General features: G+C 36.7%; 1 protein-coding gene across 1 annotated transcript; it reads left to right on the top strand.

Annotated features, from left to right (window-relative positions):
- The first annotated feature begins 6,537 nt into the window (after nucleotides 1-6,537).
- On the top strand, nucleotides 6,538-16,394 carry LOC140154771 (succinyl-CoA:3-ketoacid coenzyme A transferase 1, mitochondrial-like). The gene is made up of 11 exons (XM_072177341.1): nucleotides 6,538-6,622; nucleotides 7,238-7,373; nucleotides 8,816-8,965; nucleotides 9,843-10,010; nucleotides 10,782-10,889; nucleotides 12,368-12,479; nucleotides 13,067-13,161; nucleotides 13,739-13,860; nucleotides 14,134-14,209; nucleotides 14,991-15,161; nucleotides 15,767-16,394. The coding sequence occupies exons 2-11, from the start codon at nucleotides 7,290-7,292 to the stop codon at nucleotides 15,905-15,907; spliced, it is 1,227 nt and encodes a 408-aa protein (XP_072033442.1). The 5' UTR covers nucleotides 6,538-6,622; nucleotides 7,238-7,289; the 3' UTR covers nucleotides 15,908-16,394.
- Nucleotides 16,395-16,900: the final 506 nt, after the last annotated feature.

The raw sequence follows: 16,900 nt of genomic DNA, 5'->3' as shown, positions 1-16,900 counted from the left end.
GAAGAAGGAGATGCACTGTAGATGTGTGTAGTGCATTGACTCACTACTACATACACTGCAAGATTCTCATCTGTGTGACGCCGATGTCACCAGAATGTCACTCCATCGGAAACTACACCTCGGTTTTCCATATCGCCGGTCCGAAATAGCCGGGTAGCCAGCCTCCTAGGTTTCTACCGAGTGACTTGGCGTAGGGTGACTTCGCAGGAGAGTCACACCGGTGTGACTACGCGACTGGGCCTGCATGCTCAGTACCGGCGTTTTGGGTTGCCGGTTTTGCTTTTATTGCCATATTTTTTATATTCTCTTGATTTATTCAAATAATATCCTTTATTTCTTGCTTTTTTTAGGGGATTAGGGAGGGGAAATTGCAAACTGGACTTTAAAAATAAGTGAAATATTAGATGAATTAAATAAATTTGTTAGTAAAAGAAATAAACATGATCAGTACGGTAAACAAAGTATAATTCAATAAACTAATATGATGAATAAAATACATTTTTGTTAATTGGTGGTTATTTGAATAACTAAATAAATAAAAAGTTAAGAAATAAATAAACAGGACGAAACCAATAAACGAAGAATGGAAGAAACAAAGAAACACTTCGAAAGAAAACAACTTGAGAAAAATTGCAAATAAAGAAGTTAAAAGTATGAATATTATAAGAAGTATGTAGGCCTATTGGTGAATTAAAATATTAAACAAATGTGTAAAATAAATAAATAATTATAACAATAATAATTCATAACAAGCATTAATATTTGCGTGATAAAAATAAGACAATTTCAAACAAACATTGCAATAGGCCTATATTGATGTGAGACCGATTTATAGGCATAATTTGATAACATAAAAAAATCAACATGAAAAACAAATCAAACTAATATAGGCCTATAAAAAGACCATTTTGAAAAACGGAAAAAGAAAATAGCACAAGCCAAAGTTTTGCATAAACTTACGGCAGTAAAAGTATAAATTTGCAGTAGACCTTTCAGGAAAGTGACAAGAAGTAAAACAAAATGCATGCTAGGCCTATAAATCAATTTTAAATATAACAGAAAAATTCTTGCTTCAAAATAAGTAAAGTTTTGGCAAATCAAAATGTATAAATTGAAAATGCTAGGCCTATAATAGGCATACTTTGCAAACTTCGGCTGAAAATAAATATCTCTTTTAAAACATTTAAAAACACAATTCGTTTTAAATTTAAAAAAAAGTTTCAATAGGTCTATATAATGTTATCATGCAAATTATGAAAAAATAGGCCTAATTTGATAGCAAAACATGACATCTAACCACTGAAGTAAACAAAGCAATGATATAAGTTTTGTGGGAAAACAAGCAAACAAATAAACAAAATAAAAATGTTTGAAATGAAACAAACAAATAAACCAAGAACAAGAACTGCAAATAAAACACACACAGTTGATGAGATTATTAAACAGGCAGCACGAAAAGAATTGAAATTTTATAAAAGAGAACAATAAATAAATGAAACAAAATGAATCGGAAGTCTCACAGTTGAAATATAAATGATAAAGAATGCAAAAGTACGATAAAAACAAAACAATAACAAAGACGGCAGTAGAACCACAGACCCACTGTACAGCATGCATCAATCAATTAATTATAAAACCAACTCATTCCATCCATGAGCGTATACAAGCAGTAAACAAGCATGATACGCGTATTTGTCATCATCAGCGGCGTATTTTGTAGATATCTGTGCGCGTCCCCAGAGTGTTGAACTCATAACAGGGTTCGGTCAACGACCTTTCGGCAGCGTAGTCACCTTGAAGTTCGCCGACTGGGCACCGAGCAGGCGACGCATGGGGCACTGGCTACGGAAGTCACTTTGATGTGACTACAAGATGTGGACCACTGTCGGAATCTAGTCGGTGGTGTACATCATGAGTCGCCGATGCGGCATCGAGCAGGTAACACATCGGAGGCTAGCAGTTGTAGTCACTACGTGATGACACTGCTGCATAGTACCCTACTACCTTGTTTCCGATGTAGTCACTCTCCTGTAGTGACTCTGTCGGCCACCATAGGGTAGGTTATTCTGGAGTGACGGCGGTAGTGACTTCAGAGTTCCAGTGCGATGTAGTCACTCTGTCGCCAGGAATTTTGCAGTGTATGTACAACTACATGTATTGTAGGCCTAAATGTAGGAGGCGAGTATAAAACACATGACCATTTTCTTTCTCTGAAAGCTATGAAGCTCAAAATAAATATGGATTCAGAAAGACATTGCATGGGCCCTTCAAACAAATTAGGAAGAAAGAGTTTGGTATCCCTTGCGTTAAACATACACATGGTAGTCAAAAATTGTAAAATAATTTTACAAATTTTAGGTTTAGTGCCAGACATTGGAGGAAAAAAGTTTTGATATGTGGAGGGAGCGCCCGGGGGGATCACTCACATAAATGGTCTGTAGCCTACGCATGCGTGACCAAAAAACAAGTAAAAGGGGTGTTTTTTAGGCAAGGCAAGTTACTGTGCGTGACACGTTTAGGGTCTAAAAAACAGTGATTTTCAAGAATAAGGGTAGTTTTCTGAAACTGGACAACTTGTTTAGGGTACCTTTTCAAATTTTTGGTAAATTATGAGTCCAAAAAGGGTACATTTGTTGCATTTTCACCAGCCAAAAACTCATTAGGGGGTAAATTATACACTAAATTACCTTATTAAGGGGCTAAATTTGCTGGTAGGGTCAAACTCGTTTAGGGGGTGTTTGAAAAAAAATTGGTCACGCATGCGTACACTGTCATATTTGAGTGGCCCCCCCCGGAGGGAGCGTAACCAAAAATGTGGAGGAGCGTAACCAAACTGGCTGCGTGGGAGACTAACTCTGAGGCCGCACTCGCCGTCCTAATCCAAATAGTGCGAGATATTTCGAGTGATAGAGGTGAAGTTAAAGTTTAGGTATGCCAGGCAAACCTTAGTTAACACATTTGCTAGTCAGCCAAATTCACCGACAATGTCAATGCATATTTACATACATGTAGAAATTAAAAACAACTGGCCGAATAAGGAAACCTACATGAGTATGTTTTCAATACTTCACTTTACCCAAATATATGATTTTTTATGGTGATAAGACAATCGCATATGGAATTTTAGACGGATTTTGATAGCAGTTCCATAAAAAAAAGCTGCTATCATATAAATGAGACTAAGATCTAGAAACACCCCAAAACGGCATTTCGGGGAATTTTGCTAGCTGAATCTTTTTGATAAAAGTCAATCTTTGACAAGATGTAACTTTGCTACGGAAAGTGCTATGAAAAAAAGGTTTTCAGTTTTGGCTTTGTTTACTCAAGGGCTTTAATTTGATATATATATAAAATGATGCAGTTTGATGACAAATTTGAATTCACCTAGCATACCTGTAAAGTTTATAAACTGCATATAAAATGATGCAGTTTGATGACAAATTTGAATTCACCTAGCATACCTATAAAGTTTATGATGTTGTTTCTTTGCAAATTCCAAACGTTTTTCGCGTCCAAATGTATTGAGAACTTTCATAATGATTGCATATTATCATTTTGGAAGAAAAAAAGAAAATCTAAAAATTAAAAAAGATCGTACATTAAGGCTTTAAGGGGTACTACACCCCTGTGGTAAATTGTGACTATTTTTGCATTTTTCTCAAAAATAATACACACTGGTAACAAAAGTTATGTATATTATTGGGGCAAGGTATCCAATTACTACACTGAAATTTCAGTGACTCAAGACAAGCGGTTCAGTATATATGATTGGAAATGAGGTACATCCTAGCGGTACCTTATTTCTTATCATAAATAACGAACCGCTTGTCTTGGGTCACTGATATTCCGCTAGGATGTACCTCATTTCCAATCATATATACTGAACCGCTTGTCTTGAGTCACTGATATTCCAGTGTAGTAATTGGATTCCTTGCCCCTATAATATGTATAACTTTTGTTACCACTGTGTTATTAGTTTTTGAGAAAAATGCGAAGATAGACACAAATTTATCGAGGGGTGTAGTACCCCCTTAATAGTTGACACAAAATTTGTTTTCAGAATGGGCATGGAGCATGTTGTTTCTCTACAACAAAACAAAGGTCAGCTAAATTTTACGACAGTGCAGAGGAGGCAGTGAAAGACATACCAGATAACTCGACACTGCTTGTGGGAGGTAAGCATCACAACTTATAGTTTCACAATCATGTACCAGTCTAATTCAGTGTTCCACTCTGATTGAAAAAATAGAAGGCTTTGCACCAATTATGTCAAGTCATTCTCAGAGCTTCTTTTGCTGAAAACCTCCGGAGAATTAGACTTGCGGTTCCATGTACTAGTATATGACCATTTTAGTGTTGCAGCAGTTGCTCAGAACAATAAAAGTTGAATACCGCTAGGTATATCTCAAAATCAATATTCCTGACATCCAACTCATTTTGATCACATCACATTTGTTTGATGCCATGATTGTCTCCTGAGCACTAGGGTGAGTCTTGAGATACCGGTAGTCTTCAAACATGCCATCAAATCAATTTACTATGGAATTGTGTGAATTTTTGGTCGGGGGGGGGGGTGCAAAATAAAACTTTGGGGGCACAGACGAAAAAAAATGACAGTTGTATCATACAAATACATAGAGACTGTTTGTCTTCGAGCTTCCAAAAAAGGCTTTATTGGGATGAAGTGCGCACGCAGCGCACAAAAATTTGATATTTTACACGATTTTCGCCCATTATCAGGATGGAAAGTGCTTTATCTTTACAATGTGCGCACATAGCATGCAAAATTTTTGCTTTTACATTACATGTATGATCGGGCTGAATTTTGGTAGGAAAGAAGCTCCTTGCCCCTTTTCTTTTCCTTTGCCCTCCTGATTTTCTCTTTCATTTTTTGTCAGAGGGGCACTTTATTCTTTCATTTTTTGTCCCCCGCCCCCGCTGGCTACGCTACTGATTGTGTGCTCATAAGCCTCCTTGATATTGAGACAAGATACGGGTTTAATGTTTCAGTATTATTAAAAATAATCACTTTCTGGTACTAATTGCATTTTCTTTTACTGAAATATTGATTATTTGCTTTACTGCCATACATTTATGTGTATTTATAGCCTTGCGAGCACACACAGACTCAGCATTAATGTAACGTTTGTATGGATAAGTGTTACGAGTCGTACTTGACTCAAGGCCAAAATCACCTTTTACCCAAATTCACACGAATGCACAACACAAATACACTGTTGATTAAGCTAACAAAATCTAAGTCTTTAATTGAAAGCACGTTATGATTGGTACAATATATGACAACAAATACTCATACACAATAATCAAATATAAACACTCTTTATCTATTTAGTACTTAGCCAGCATTCTTCTTCTTGATGATCACAAAGTTCTTGCAATGTTCTGGACGACTGATGTAATATATCCTTATTCACTTGTTCTGCGAAAATCAGCGAAGTCCATTGTACACTTGCACTTATAAATCCTTGCGTATAAAATCCACACACGAAAATGGTGCTGCTTTCTCCCAAATACAAAACTCCTTGCGTCGTTCTCCAAACACGTTTATAACTCCTTGCGCAGTTCTCCAAATACTAAGCTCCTTGCGCAGTTCTCCAAATCTCTTAAATCCTTGCGCCGTTCTCCAATACTAAACTTGGTGCTATTTCCACCTTTCATACAATGTCTTCAGGAAGCAGGACTGCGATGCAGTTGTCCCCACTTATTTTGACAGTTGCGTTGAATCAAAACACCAGACTTCAGCAAGTCGACAGAAGAATATATATTCCTTTCTTGGAAGAAGTCCGTTCTTTGACGTATTCTAGATCTTCTCCGACAACACTGGCAAATAGTAGTACTTTTGACTACATAAAATATTTCTGGTTTGCAATTTCCTTTCTTTGAAGGAATTGGACTGTAAGCATATTAGCTAGCTAGCCCAGATCAACACTATAAACTGTGACAATAATTGTGTTTACATTTTCTTATATCAAGCAATGGGAAATCCCAAATATTAATAGCCAAATGTGATCTTGGAAATTCCCAAGCCCACATGACATCATTTCCTGAGCGGAAATCCCATTACATCACTTCCTGAGGGGAATCCCATATATGATGTCATCTTCACTTTACAACCTCAGGGGGGTTTCCAAATATTCCAAATTAGATATGATTCAACTTGTTTTGCTCAATTTGAGAGGGGAATTCCCCAAAATGTCATCACTCATGTAACTTTGTAAACAAAGATAAATCATCAAATTAAATTACTCAGGGCACATCACATAAGAGCCAACTGAGAATAAAGCAACTCACATGTTGTGCCTTTTACGGTGTAATGCAAGTAATTTGGTATTGCATAATAATGTATAAGCAGTAACTAAAAGCAAAGGATTATTTTTAAAATGTAACAGACAAACAAATGCATACAAATGATAAAGCTCAACTGCACATACATGTACAGTATTTTATACAGAAAGAATTAGCTTCATGGTTATTGGAACATTGTACAATTTTAGAAATGATCTTTTGCAGGGTTTGGTCTGTGTGGTATTCCAGAGAACTTAATCGGTGGTCTTCTTAAATCTGGCGTGAAAGGCCTTACTGCTGTTAGCAATAATGCTGGGTAAGTTAATCATCGACTCAATGAGACTGAGCAATAGATTGAAGTATATCATTGTGTTTTTTGCTCCGCATTGTCCGATATCTCTCAAATTTCACAATTGCCACCATTGGTCTGATTGGAGCATAAGATTGTATTTTACTGTTTTTTGGCTCCCATTTCTGCCCATATAAATTTCACAATTGTGAATAACATTGCATCACATAGGCCATGATCTTAATTTCATAGTTGTCTCAAAGCCCCCTGTGCATATTAGTAAAATTTGCCACTTTTTGCACATTATTCTCACTGGATTGAGTAAATGTCATTTTTCCCTGTTTATCCCCCCAAATCCACCACGATGTCAGATGTGAAAATAGCCCAAGTGAAAATAGCCCAAGTCGTAAACTTGTCTCAATAAAATTCTTAATTTTGACCAGAGAGACAATTCCTTGAGAGATGAAAGGTAATCTATTCTTGTCAAAAAGCTCATCCCACAGTTTGATTAAAAAATTAAGCAAAAAAAAAAATGCATTCTGCATAATTAGGTTTTACACTTTGGAAGGTCTTTGAGGCAAACTCTGAAAGTAAGATGGTTTAATAAATACCTTTTTTTAAATGATATATTTTTTATTACAGAGTGGATGACTTTGGTCTGGGTCTCTTACTCAGGACCAACCAGATAAAGAGGATGATCTCGTCCTACGTAGGAGAAAACAAAGAATTTGAGAGGCAATACCTGTCAGGGGAGCTTGAAGTTGAACTTACACCTCAGGTATGCAAAGAAGCATTATTTGTGGATATTTATCGCCAAATTTCATGATTATATTTTGTACATGTAGCTACTATGCTGTGTCTTGTCTCAAGTTGAGAGTAACACCATGTTGGTGTAGTGGCAGATTCAAATCACATGCTAACCTAATCCCACAGGGCGCATGCACAAGCGTAGAAGGGCGATTTTTCCGTATGCTAGTGACGCAACCGAGTAAACGCACTGATTCGAGTCTGCCGCTACAAAATCCAACATGGCGTTACTCTTAACTTGAGATGAGACACAGTATATTATGGAAAGGTCACTTGGCCCATCACTCAGTGGACGATATGGCATGAGCGACATTAGTGATGAATCGATTTATCTCCCATGTCTTGCATAATTGTAAATCATTACATACATGTAGCTGAAGGGAAACAGAATTATAGTTAATGCCTTCGGGGCTCGTGCATTAAACACATCAACATCTCAGTACGCGAGCATTATTTTGCACAATTTCACTCCCAACAAGTGTTATGCATTTAAACTTATTTCATACACAACTAAAAATACTGCAATTCTAGCTATTTTTATAACAAACTTGTCTCTTTAAAATGTTGGAAAATGCAAGCAAATACAAATACATCCACTTGCAAGAAATATGAACGCGTCCGAAAGCACTGCACGTACGAAGCGGCATGCATGCCTGTGCAATAATTGTACAATATTTATGCACGGCTAGTAATTTACTATCATTTGCTCTGATTGGTTCTCACTCTCTAGGAGTGTATGAAGGGATTGTAATGTCCATACCATACCAGGCAATCGCAAGGAGCATAGCACTTTTTGTGACGTAACTTCCCTCACTTATCGGAAAAGCATTTGCCGAATTCGGGGGGAGTGCATTTAGATGTATCAACATCAGCGCAAGTGCATTATTTTGTCGTAATTTCTCGAGCAACAAGAAATATACGCGTTCATTAACCTATTTCATACACAAGAAGAAAAAACACATGATTTTATCACTAAAAAGGTTGGAAAATAGAACCTGATATAAATGCATCACCCCGCCCGAAAAATGAATCAATCCTACACGACTACGAACACGCGAAAGCTGTGCGTAGCACACAGAGTGCACAATGTACACGATCAATGCACTCCACTACTTTCCTAACCGCTTTTCTGATTGGCTGCTTTGATACAGGAGTGTATGTATAGCTGACCGATAAGTCGCTAGCATGCTCTAGCCTCAAATCGCAACCAGATTACTTGAAGCAACTTTGTCGCTATGTCCCTGGCCACGACTGAGCTCTGCCAGCAATTGTGCAAATGCTGCCAACGTTAGAACACTAGTGCTTTTAAATCCCATGCTGTGAATGCGAGTATAATATGGCTTTTAAGCCAAATATCAATAGTAATAATTGTTTCCACCTCTTAAATAACTTTCTCTTTGTTCTCCCATCTAGGGCACATTAGCAGAGAGAATAAGAGCAGGAGGAGCAGGTGTCCCAGCATTCTTCACACCAACTGCCTTTGGTACATTGGTTCATGAAGGAGGCTCACCAATTAAATATGGCACAGATGGGTCAGTGGAAATTACAAGTGAACCAAGAGAGGTGAATAACAAAATCAAGCGAAATTATGCTGCAACCTCACCTACACACTTTTATTTATGAATATGGGTAATGAGGTTGCTGAATTTTTATGTTCTTAAATACCATCCTTTTAATATTTAAGATCTCCATTATAGCTATGATTTTTCAATCAATATTTTGGTGGCTCTATCAGGACGGAGAGACTTGACTAAGCAATACACATAATGTATTGGGTAGAAGCATACCCTACATGTGTGGTAGCAACATAAAGCACAGTTTGTGGTTGGATTTGCACCATCACTACCAATGATCAATCATCAGCGATTTGTCTCTCAATCAACGTATAGGACATGTTAAATCAATGGGTCTCTCTTTCTGTGTAGATTTGGTTGGGAACTTTGGAAGTCAGTGTTGACTCAACCCACAGAGGAGAGAGAAAACAGACGCTGTACAACCAGTCAAAGTCTCCGCATCACCCGATAATGAGGGCTGAATGTTCCATGAAATGCGACAGGCGAGACTGCTACGCAATTTCCGCGTATTTTCACGGTCTATCAAAGCACGCAACGCTCTATCGCGTATACGCAAAGGCATGCAGCGCTGGCGTGATTGTTAGACATGGCACGATCAAACAATCGGCCCTCATGAATATGCGAGAAATCACACTATACAATACACGGGGACTTTGACTGTTGATACATGGTCTGTAGTAGTCTGTGACTCAACCAGCTTAAAAGTCTCACAACAATGTATTGTGTTTCTTTTTATACTATTTTGTCAGAAGCCTTGGAAAAAGGTTGAAATCAAAAGAAATATCATGGTTTCAGACAGATCTTACCAAAATGTTTTATAGTGTTTGTTAAAACTGTCTGTGCCTCTTGTTTCATTAACTTTTCAGCATAGATTATTCGATGGCAAGAATTACATAATGGAAAGGGCCATTACTGGTGACTTTGCTTTGATTAAGGCCTGGAAAGCAGACAAAGCTGGAAACCTTTTATTCAGAAAAACAGCACGTAATTTCAACCCTCCTATGGCAAGGGCAGCACGGATCACAATAGCTGAAGTAAGTCATTACTAGTAAGAGGTTTACTAACTGTAACTACAATACAAGCTATCATGGGTGTTGCTTTAAAGTTGGAAATTAGTAACATGATTGGATAAAATTATCAGTGTTATGTTTTTACAGAAGGGCTTGTTTTTTTCCGTTATTCACCCCTTGCATGGTTCTGCCATATTGGGTAGAGCCTCAAACTGGTAATATACATGAAAGAAAGAATTACATCACTTTACACAATGTTATATGATTCGTTCAATTCCCATTCATGCATGCTACCAGATCGAGGCTCTACCTCGATGACCTTGATGACCATGCAAAAAGTGAATACCATAATTTTCAAGAGATGTTTATACATGTACTTCTATGATTTCAAAGTTTTTAGGGGCAAGCTTTCGAACCTAGCAGGATCTTAGTAGGATCTTTTGATCCTAGCAGGATCTTTGATAAAGATCCTGCTAGGATCGAAAGCTCAGGCCCCTAAAACTTTGAAATTTTACTTAACAGGCTAATTTTGTGGATAAGCAGTTTACAACAGCTCACTTTTTAAGTACATATTTTTATGACTTAAAATATTTTGCAATAAGAGGGCTGTTTTCCTGCATTATCTCCTAAAGTGCTTATTTTTCCATATCAAAAAGTGAAGAATTTTCAAGTTTATATACCCCTGAATTTATGCCAAGTGACCTTTGTAATGTTACTGAAGGCCATAGAGGGCAACCCATTTTTTCTCTGCCTTAACTTGTGATACCCAATTTTGTGTTTGCTTATTTGTTTTAGGTGGAAGAAATAGTGGACATTGATGAATTTGATCCAGACAGTATTCATGTACCCAGCATATATGTGCAAAGAATATTTAAAGGACAAAAGTATGAAAAGAGAATTGAGGTGAGTGTTTAAATGATTTAGGTATAATGTATAAACAACCAATGACGCTTAAAATGAATTTATTTAGCCGGCAGTTACGCTTCATTCTATGCTATGCAAGTTGAAAAGTCACTGGTGGCTGTTGTTTTATGGAATGAATAGTTTTATGAAAATATTAATAATAAGCAACTTATCTGCTGTTTTGAAATTTTTGTTATTTGGCTCATGTTAAATTGTGTCAAACTGATCTATTGTGGGGATCACATAGCACTTTTAATGGATTTGTTTTACATCACTTGATGGCGCTGCAAATTAGCAGAGCGACTCTGAATTCTGAAGACCTGGTCTGTGAAATCACATACCTGATTCACTTATTTTAATTTTGGCAGCAAGTAAAACACATAGGCAGTCTAATTTGTACTTTAGATAGTTAATGAGCTTTTTTGCTTCAAATTCATCTGTGCAAATTAAAATTCTATCTGTGCAATTTATTTTTAAGCAAAACAAAATGACACAATAAAGCAGAAATATCCGAAAAACTTGCAGCGTAACCTTGTTCACTGTTTTTTATAGATATTACGTTGTTGTAGCACATAGGAAATGTTTAAACTGCAAGAATATATTATACAACTGCACGTACAATGTAACCACCTTAAAACAAAACTAGCTAAAAATGCAGTAAGAATCTAGTTAGAATATTTGAATTCACTGATAGTCTGTGAATTCAAAGGGCACCCGAAGTGACATAGAGATGTGTAATTTTGTTATTTATTTTTGAATTAGGAAATAGGAGGTTACTTGTATGTAAAATGAGATATAGTTTTCTTAATTTGCAATAGTTCACACCAACAGTATATTATTACTTGCCAAAGTACTAGTAGAACCATAGCAAAAAACATGTAATGAAGTTGGACAGATCTTCCATTTTCTCAGTTTCAGTATTTTGCCAAATAGACGAGTATGTGATGCAAGAAATGATTTGTGTGTAGAACTTGAGAGTGCTGTGTATACACTTTGTTAAAGCAATAATGTGTGATTTTGCATAAAGAATAGATTCCTATTTAAATGTTGTTTTCACTGATCACATTATCGAGCCAAACAAATGAGGTATAACGAAGAAAATTGCGATTTCATTCCAGCGCCTACAATGCGTGTACTACGCTCGCCGACCGTAACATGTAATACTACACGGAGCATCGTGCTAGATGTATGTACACATAAGCTGATATCCACGGGAGATGTTAGCAAGCAGTCGATCGATGAACTCTGAATTAAACCGGGTCGACCCGGTTTTAATATAAAAAGTTAAATTTTACTGGTATTAAAGCACTTCAGGCTTAATCTTTTACGTGGTATTTTAGTACACCACTGGGCATTATAATTATGCAAAAAGTAGAAATCCAAGTAAAATTGAGGGCGTTGCTGTGAAGCAAATCACACATTATGGCTTTACCTCCCATCTGACTGCAGATTATCCCAATGGTTTTTCATTCATACAGAGACTAACATTAACAAAGGACAAGACAGAAGATGCTCCTATGAACGAGGCAGCTTTAATGCGGGAAAGAATCATCATGAGGGCGGCATTAGAGTTCCAGGATGGAATGTATGGTATCCTTGACATATAAGTTGGTTGACAAAATATATCTGTGTATATCTCTGCAACAGAAAAGTGAATTTGGATATTATATTCAGGCCCATACACATGAGGTGGGGAATCCTCCAAAAATGTCTCCTAAAAAATGCACCTTTGAATAAAAACTGTGTTTTTTCCACTTTCTGCAAAAAACTGATTTTGCTATCACATCACTGTTTGGTGATTTTTTTTTTAAAGAAAAAAGGAAGGGACACAACCCAGGATGTAAATTAGAAGTCTAACTCATGCAAGATTTTAAAATATGAATGTGATGACAGCAAACCAGCTGAATATAATTTATAAAACAAAAAAAAAAAAAAAAACAAAAAAAAGAACATATATATTACTTTTTACTTTAGTTTACTTTAGTTTTTTTTTATTATTTAGTTCATTTATAAATTTTCTTTGTAGTTGAATTGCCTGATGAAGACATAGTCGAAAGCTAGCAATTATCAATATCAATAAAGTTACTGCTACGTCCGTCGTATCACATTTCTCCCGTGAAATTAATGAATATTTTATATAGGAATCTTGTGATTTTTCTTGACTATTCTAATATCAGCTAATCTTGGCATTGGCATGCCCATGCTTGCTAGTAATTATATCAAACCTGGCATTGAGGTGCATCTACAGAGTGAAAATGGTGTTCTAGGATTGGTGAGTTATTGAACATTTGTAAGCACAGCATTGGAAACCTAATATTATTTTGTACAGATGTGCACAAAACCTGTGAATTGTTGTGCAGCACAATCTTGTACTCTAGTCATAGTTGGATTAGGAATGGGCTGTTTAGAGGGAAATGTGTCACTGTGAATGAACCATGAATTGTGCTGTTCCATTTGCAAGACAAGACTTCCACACAGGAGTGTGAATTTCAAATGGGGCTGTCTGAACAGGTAACTGCATTTGAAATCTGCACTCCGTGTGTGGAAGGTTAAGGTAGTGTATTCCACAGGTGGTGTGCGGATTTCAATTTTAAAATGTTTTAACTGTTTCAAGAACCGCAAGGCATAATATGTGATGCAATCAAGCAAAATGAGTCGGATGTCGGGAATATGATTTTGAGATATAATCAAGTACCAGTATTCAACTTCCTTTGTCTTTTATTGTTCTGAGCAACACTAAAATGGCCATATATCTGGAAGCATAAGTCTGGCTCATATAATGGGATTGAAAATTGAATTTTGATTTTGATCGACATCAGACTCATACAACATGTGTCTATTTTCTGCAGGGTCCATTCCCAAGGAAGGGTGAGCAAGATCCAGATCTTATCAATGCAGGCAAACAGACAGTAACCGTCATACCGGGAGCCAGTTATTTTTCCAGCGATGATTCATTTGCTATGATTAGAGGGTATGTTGTAATTTGAATGTCGGATATTTGGGGTTGGATTGATTGGAAATTTGTATATAATTGGTGTATCCAAGTTGTTTTAGGTACAGGCAGGCTGTTGATGATTACCAGTAAAATCCAAAAGAAATAGATTAAACAGAATTGTTTGGGTGTTAAGAGACAGGGGAGTAGCTATTACAAATGATTCAGTTTGGTTTCAAATGGCATATCTCTACTGTGTGAAACATGAATTGTGTAGGAATGGTGTAAAAATTTAAATTTATTTCTTTTCAGGGGCCATGTTGATTTGACCATATTAGGTGCTATGGAAGTGTCGAAAGATGGCGACCTTGCCAACTGGATGATTCCGGTAAGTAAGAACCATTGAATAAGACTGGGAAAACTCAAACTTTGATGAATGGAATTCCACCATGCACTCAGCAAACTTTGATTTTCAGTGTATCCTGTGCTGCAATCTGTGTGTACTGTGTTGTATTGGCAACATAGATGCTTTTAAGCACATGTTGACAATACAACACATTATATGTGACCTAGTGGTTAGAAAGTCTGAATTTAATTGGCAACGTCTCTAGACTAAGATTGCACTTCCTCTCTCCCCATGGTGCATTTGGGAAAAAATGTTTATCTTCAATATGAAAAGTCAATATTTTTAAATGATGGACGCCTTTTCCTCCCAGCTTCATACACTTTAAGTACATTTCATTAGATTGTTAGATCGAGGCCTGTTAAATGTCACAAATACCAATTTTTAATAATTTGCCAAAAATTTGAATTATATCGTGAATTTCAAAAAATTAAAAATTATTTGATATTAGGACATTTCCTCATTTGCAGAATGTAATTTGGTGTGTCTGATGTGCTGTCAGGTCCCACAAAAATACTGTGCAAATGTTGCTCTCCGATCCCTTAAGTCACAAAATCATGAAAATGGAGTTAGTCAGTTTCTGCTTCAAGAGGGTTATCTACACCCTGTAAGTTTCATAGTGAAATAATGTGGTAAAGCATTGAAACTGCATAGATGTAACCACCACCTTGCATTGAAACTACAATCTTCTGTGCCACTTAATTGCACTCAAATGTTACTTGACCACCTTTTAAAACTAGCATCCTCAATTATCATTTTTATACAGGGTAAAATGGTCAAAGGTATGGGTGGTGCAATGGACCTTGTTTCCAGTCCACGGACCAAAGTGGTAGTCACTATGGAACACACAGACAAAAAGGGCAACCCCAAGATATTGGACAGCTGTTCACTGCCACTCACTGGCAAGAGATGTGTAGACACCATTATTACTGAATTGGTAAGTAAGGCGACAAGAAAATCCATAAAAAAACTGTTCTACTGGTGAACAGACTTTCCAAGTTGGGTTGGTTGGGGTTTTTATGCTTGCACTGGAAGTATTTTGTTTCCTGGTTGTCTATCATTCTGTTGTCATTCCAATCATCTGTCTGAGCGTGCAAGTGCAATTTCTTGCAACTGTTAAGATGTATAGTGATGTGACGTGGTGGAGGGGTGGCAATTAGTTGTCTTCAAATTTTAGAAGGTTTTTGTCTCAAAATATGCTAATTTGGTAGCTCATTTGCATAATCAATTGCAGCTCCAAGGGAAATTGCCCTGGTTAAGATGATGCGCGTCAAGGTGGAGGCCCGGGGTGGAGGCATTGCCGCTGGCTCAAGAACCATGCAAGCTTATAACCGTAACATTCTAGTTTTTCTAGGAGAGGCTAAATGACCCTGAAAATCACAGAAAATTCTGATTTTTTTTTTTAAAGGGTATGGTTTATGCAATATTTTATTGCATATTTGGCTTCTTTTTTGGCTGCTTAGTGGCTAAAAAGTCTGTATTTTTGAAAGCTAAGCCCACAGTTTTTTATTGAACCATGTTTTATTTCCTTTTTATTGTCAGTGTGTATTCAATGTTGACAAAGAAAACGGTGGTCTCACTCTGATGGAGCTAGCAGATGGTGTGACTGTGGAGGACATCGTTGAGAAAACAGCATGCGAGTTCAACATGGCAGATGAAATCAAGCCTATGGGTCAAGTTTAGGATGTCAACCTGCTGATGAATGAAGATTGAATTGGAATTCTGAAATACAGCTTTGTGGCATATACAGGTTTGATCTAAGTATTAAATCCGAATGTCCGAACTAAACATTAAGGACAACTTGACAGAGAATTACCGCAAGTGATTTGTATCTGGGCTGAAAATGCATATGGTTTGATCATTACATGTAGAATTAACAAAAATGTTGCTTGTTTATTTGTTGTTACATTACGATGATATGAATCCATATCCATATATAGTATTATCCACTTAATGCTGGTGAATTACAGCTGTATGGTGTCCACACTGTACTTGTTGTGAAGTTAAACAGTTTGAAGTCTTGTTGTGTTTACAATGTAGCTTCAATTATACATGGAGAGAAAATGTGTTGCATGTAAGCACTGATGTCGACAGACTATAAAAGTTAATTCTAAACAATTCTAAACAATATTTGAATATTGAAAAACTTGTGTTTGCTTGGAATGGTACCTGTCAAAACGCTCATTCCAGATACCTTAAGATGTTTGTTCAGATATGTGCTCTGATGATACATTTACCATACCAAACAAATGTGTTGTAGAAATATTATGAACAGTGACACTAACAACTTCGTTTGCAACATAACAGGGATGTAAGTTTTCAGGTACTTTGCAGGATTTCAGGATAAATTCTTACCTGTACTGAAGTGTAGGAAAATGCAGATTTTCTGATATTTCAGGCTTTTCTGCCACTTCCTGAACATTACAGAATTGAAGTGTAACAAAGTGTGATATCTCTATTATAGGCTAAATCAGGGCTTCTCAATTACATTTGCTCACAGGCCACGGAGGGCTATAATAATGTCAAAGACTTGTGTTCGATGGCTAAATACACCTTGTTTTGTCATGTTTACTCTACATTTGTTCAAGGGCCAATCACAATTGGTCGATGGGCCAGGCTGCCTATTGAGAACTCCTGTACTTAATTTGTCTTGTTTATATAATCAAGAATGCACTA

This window comes from Amphiura filiformis, chromosome 1 (genome assembly GCF_039555335.1).
Source record: "Amphiura filiformis chromosome 1, Afil_fr2py, whole genome shotgun sequence".
NCBI classification, from domain to species: domain Eukaryota; kingdom Metazoa; phylum Echinodermata; class Ophiuroidea; order Amphilepidida; family Amphiuridae; genus Amphiura; species Amphiura filiformis.
The sequence above is the reverse complement of the archived record's forward strand: the minus strand, read 5'-3'. Positions and strand labels throughout refer to the sequence as shown.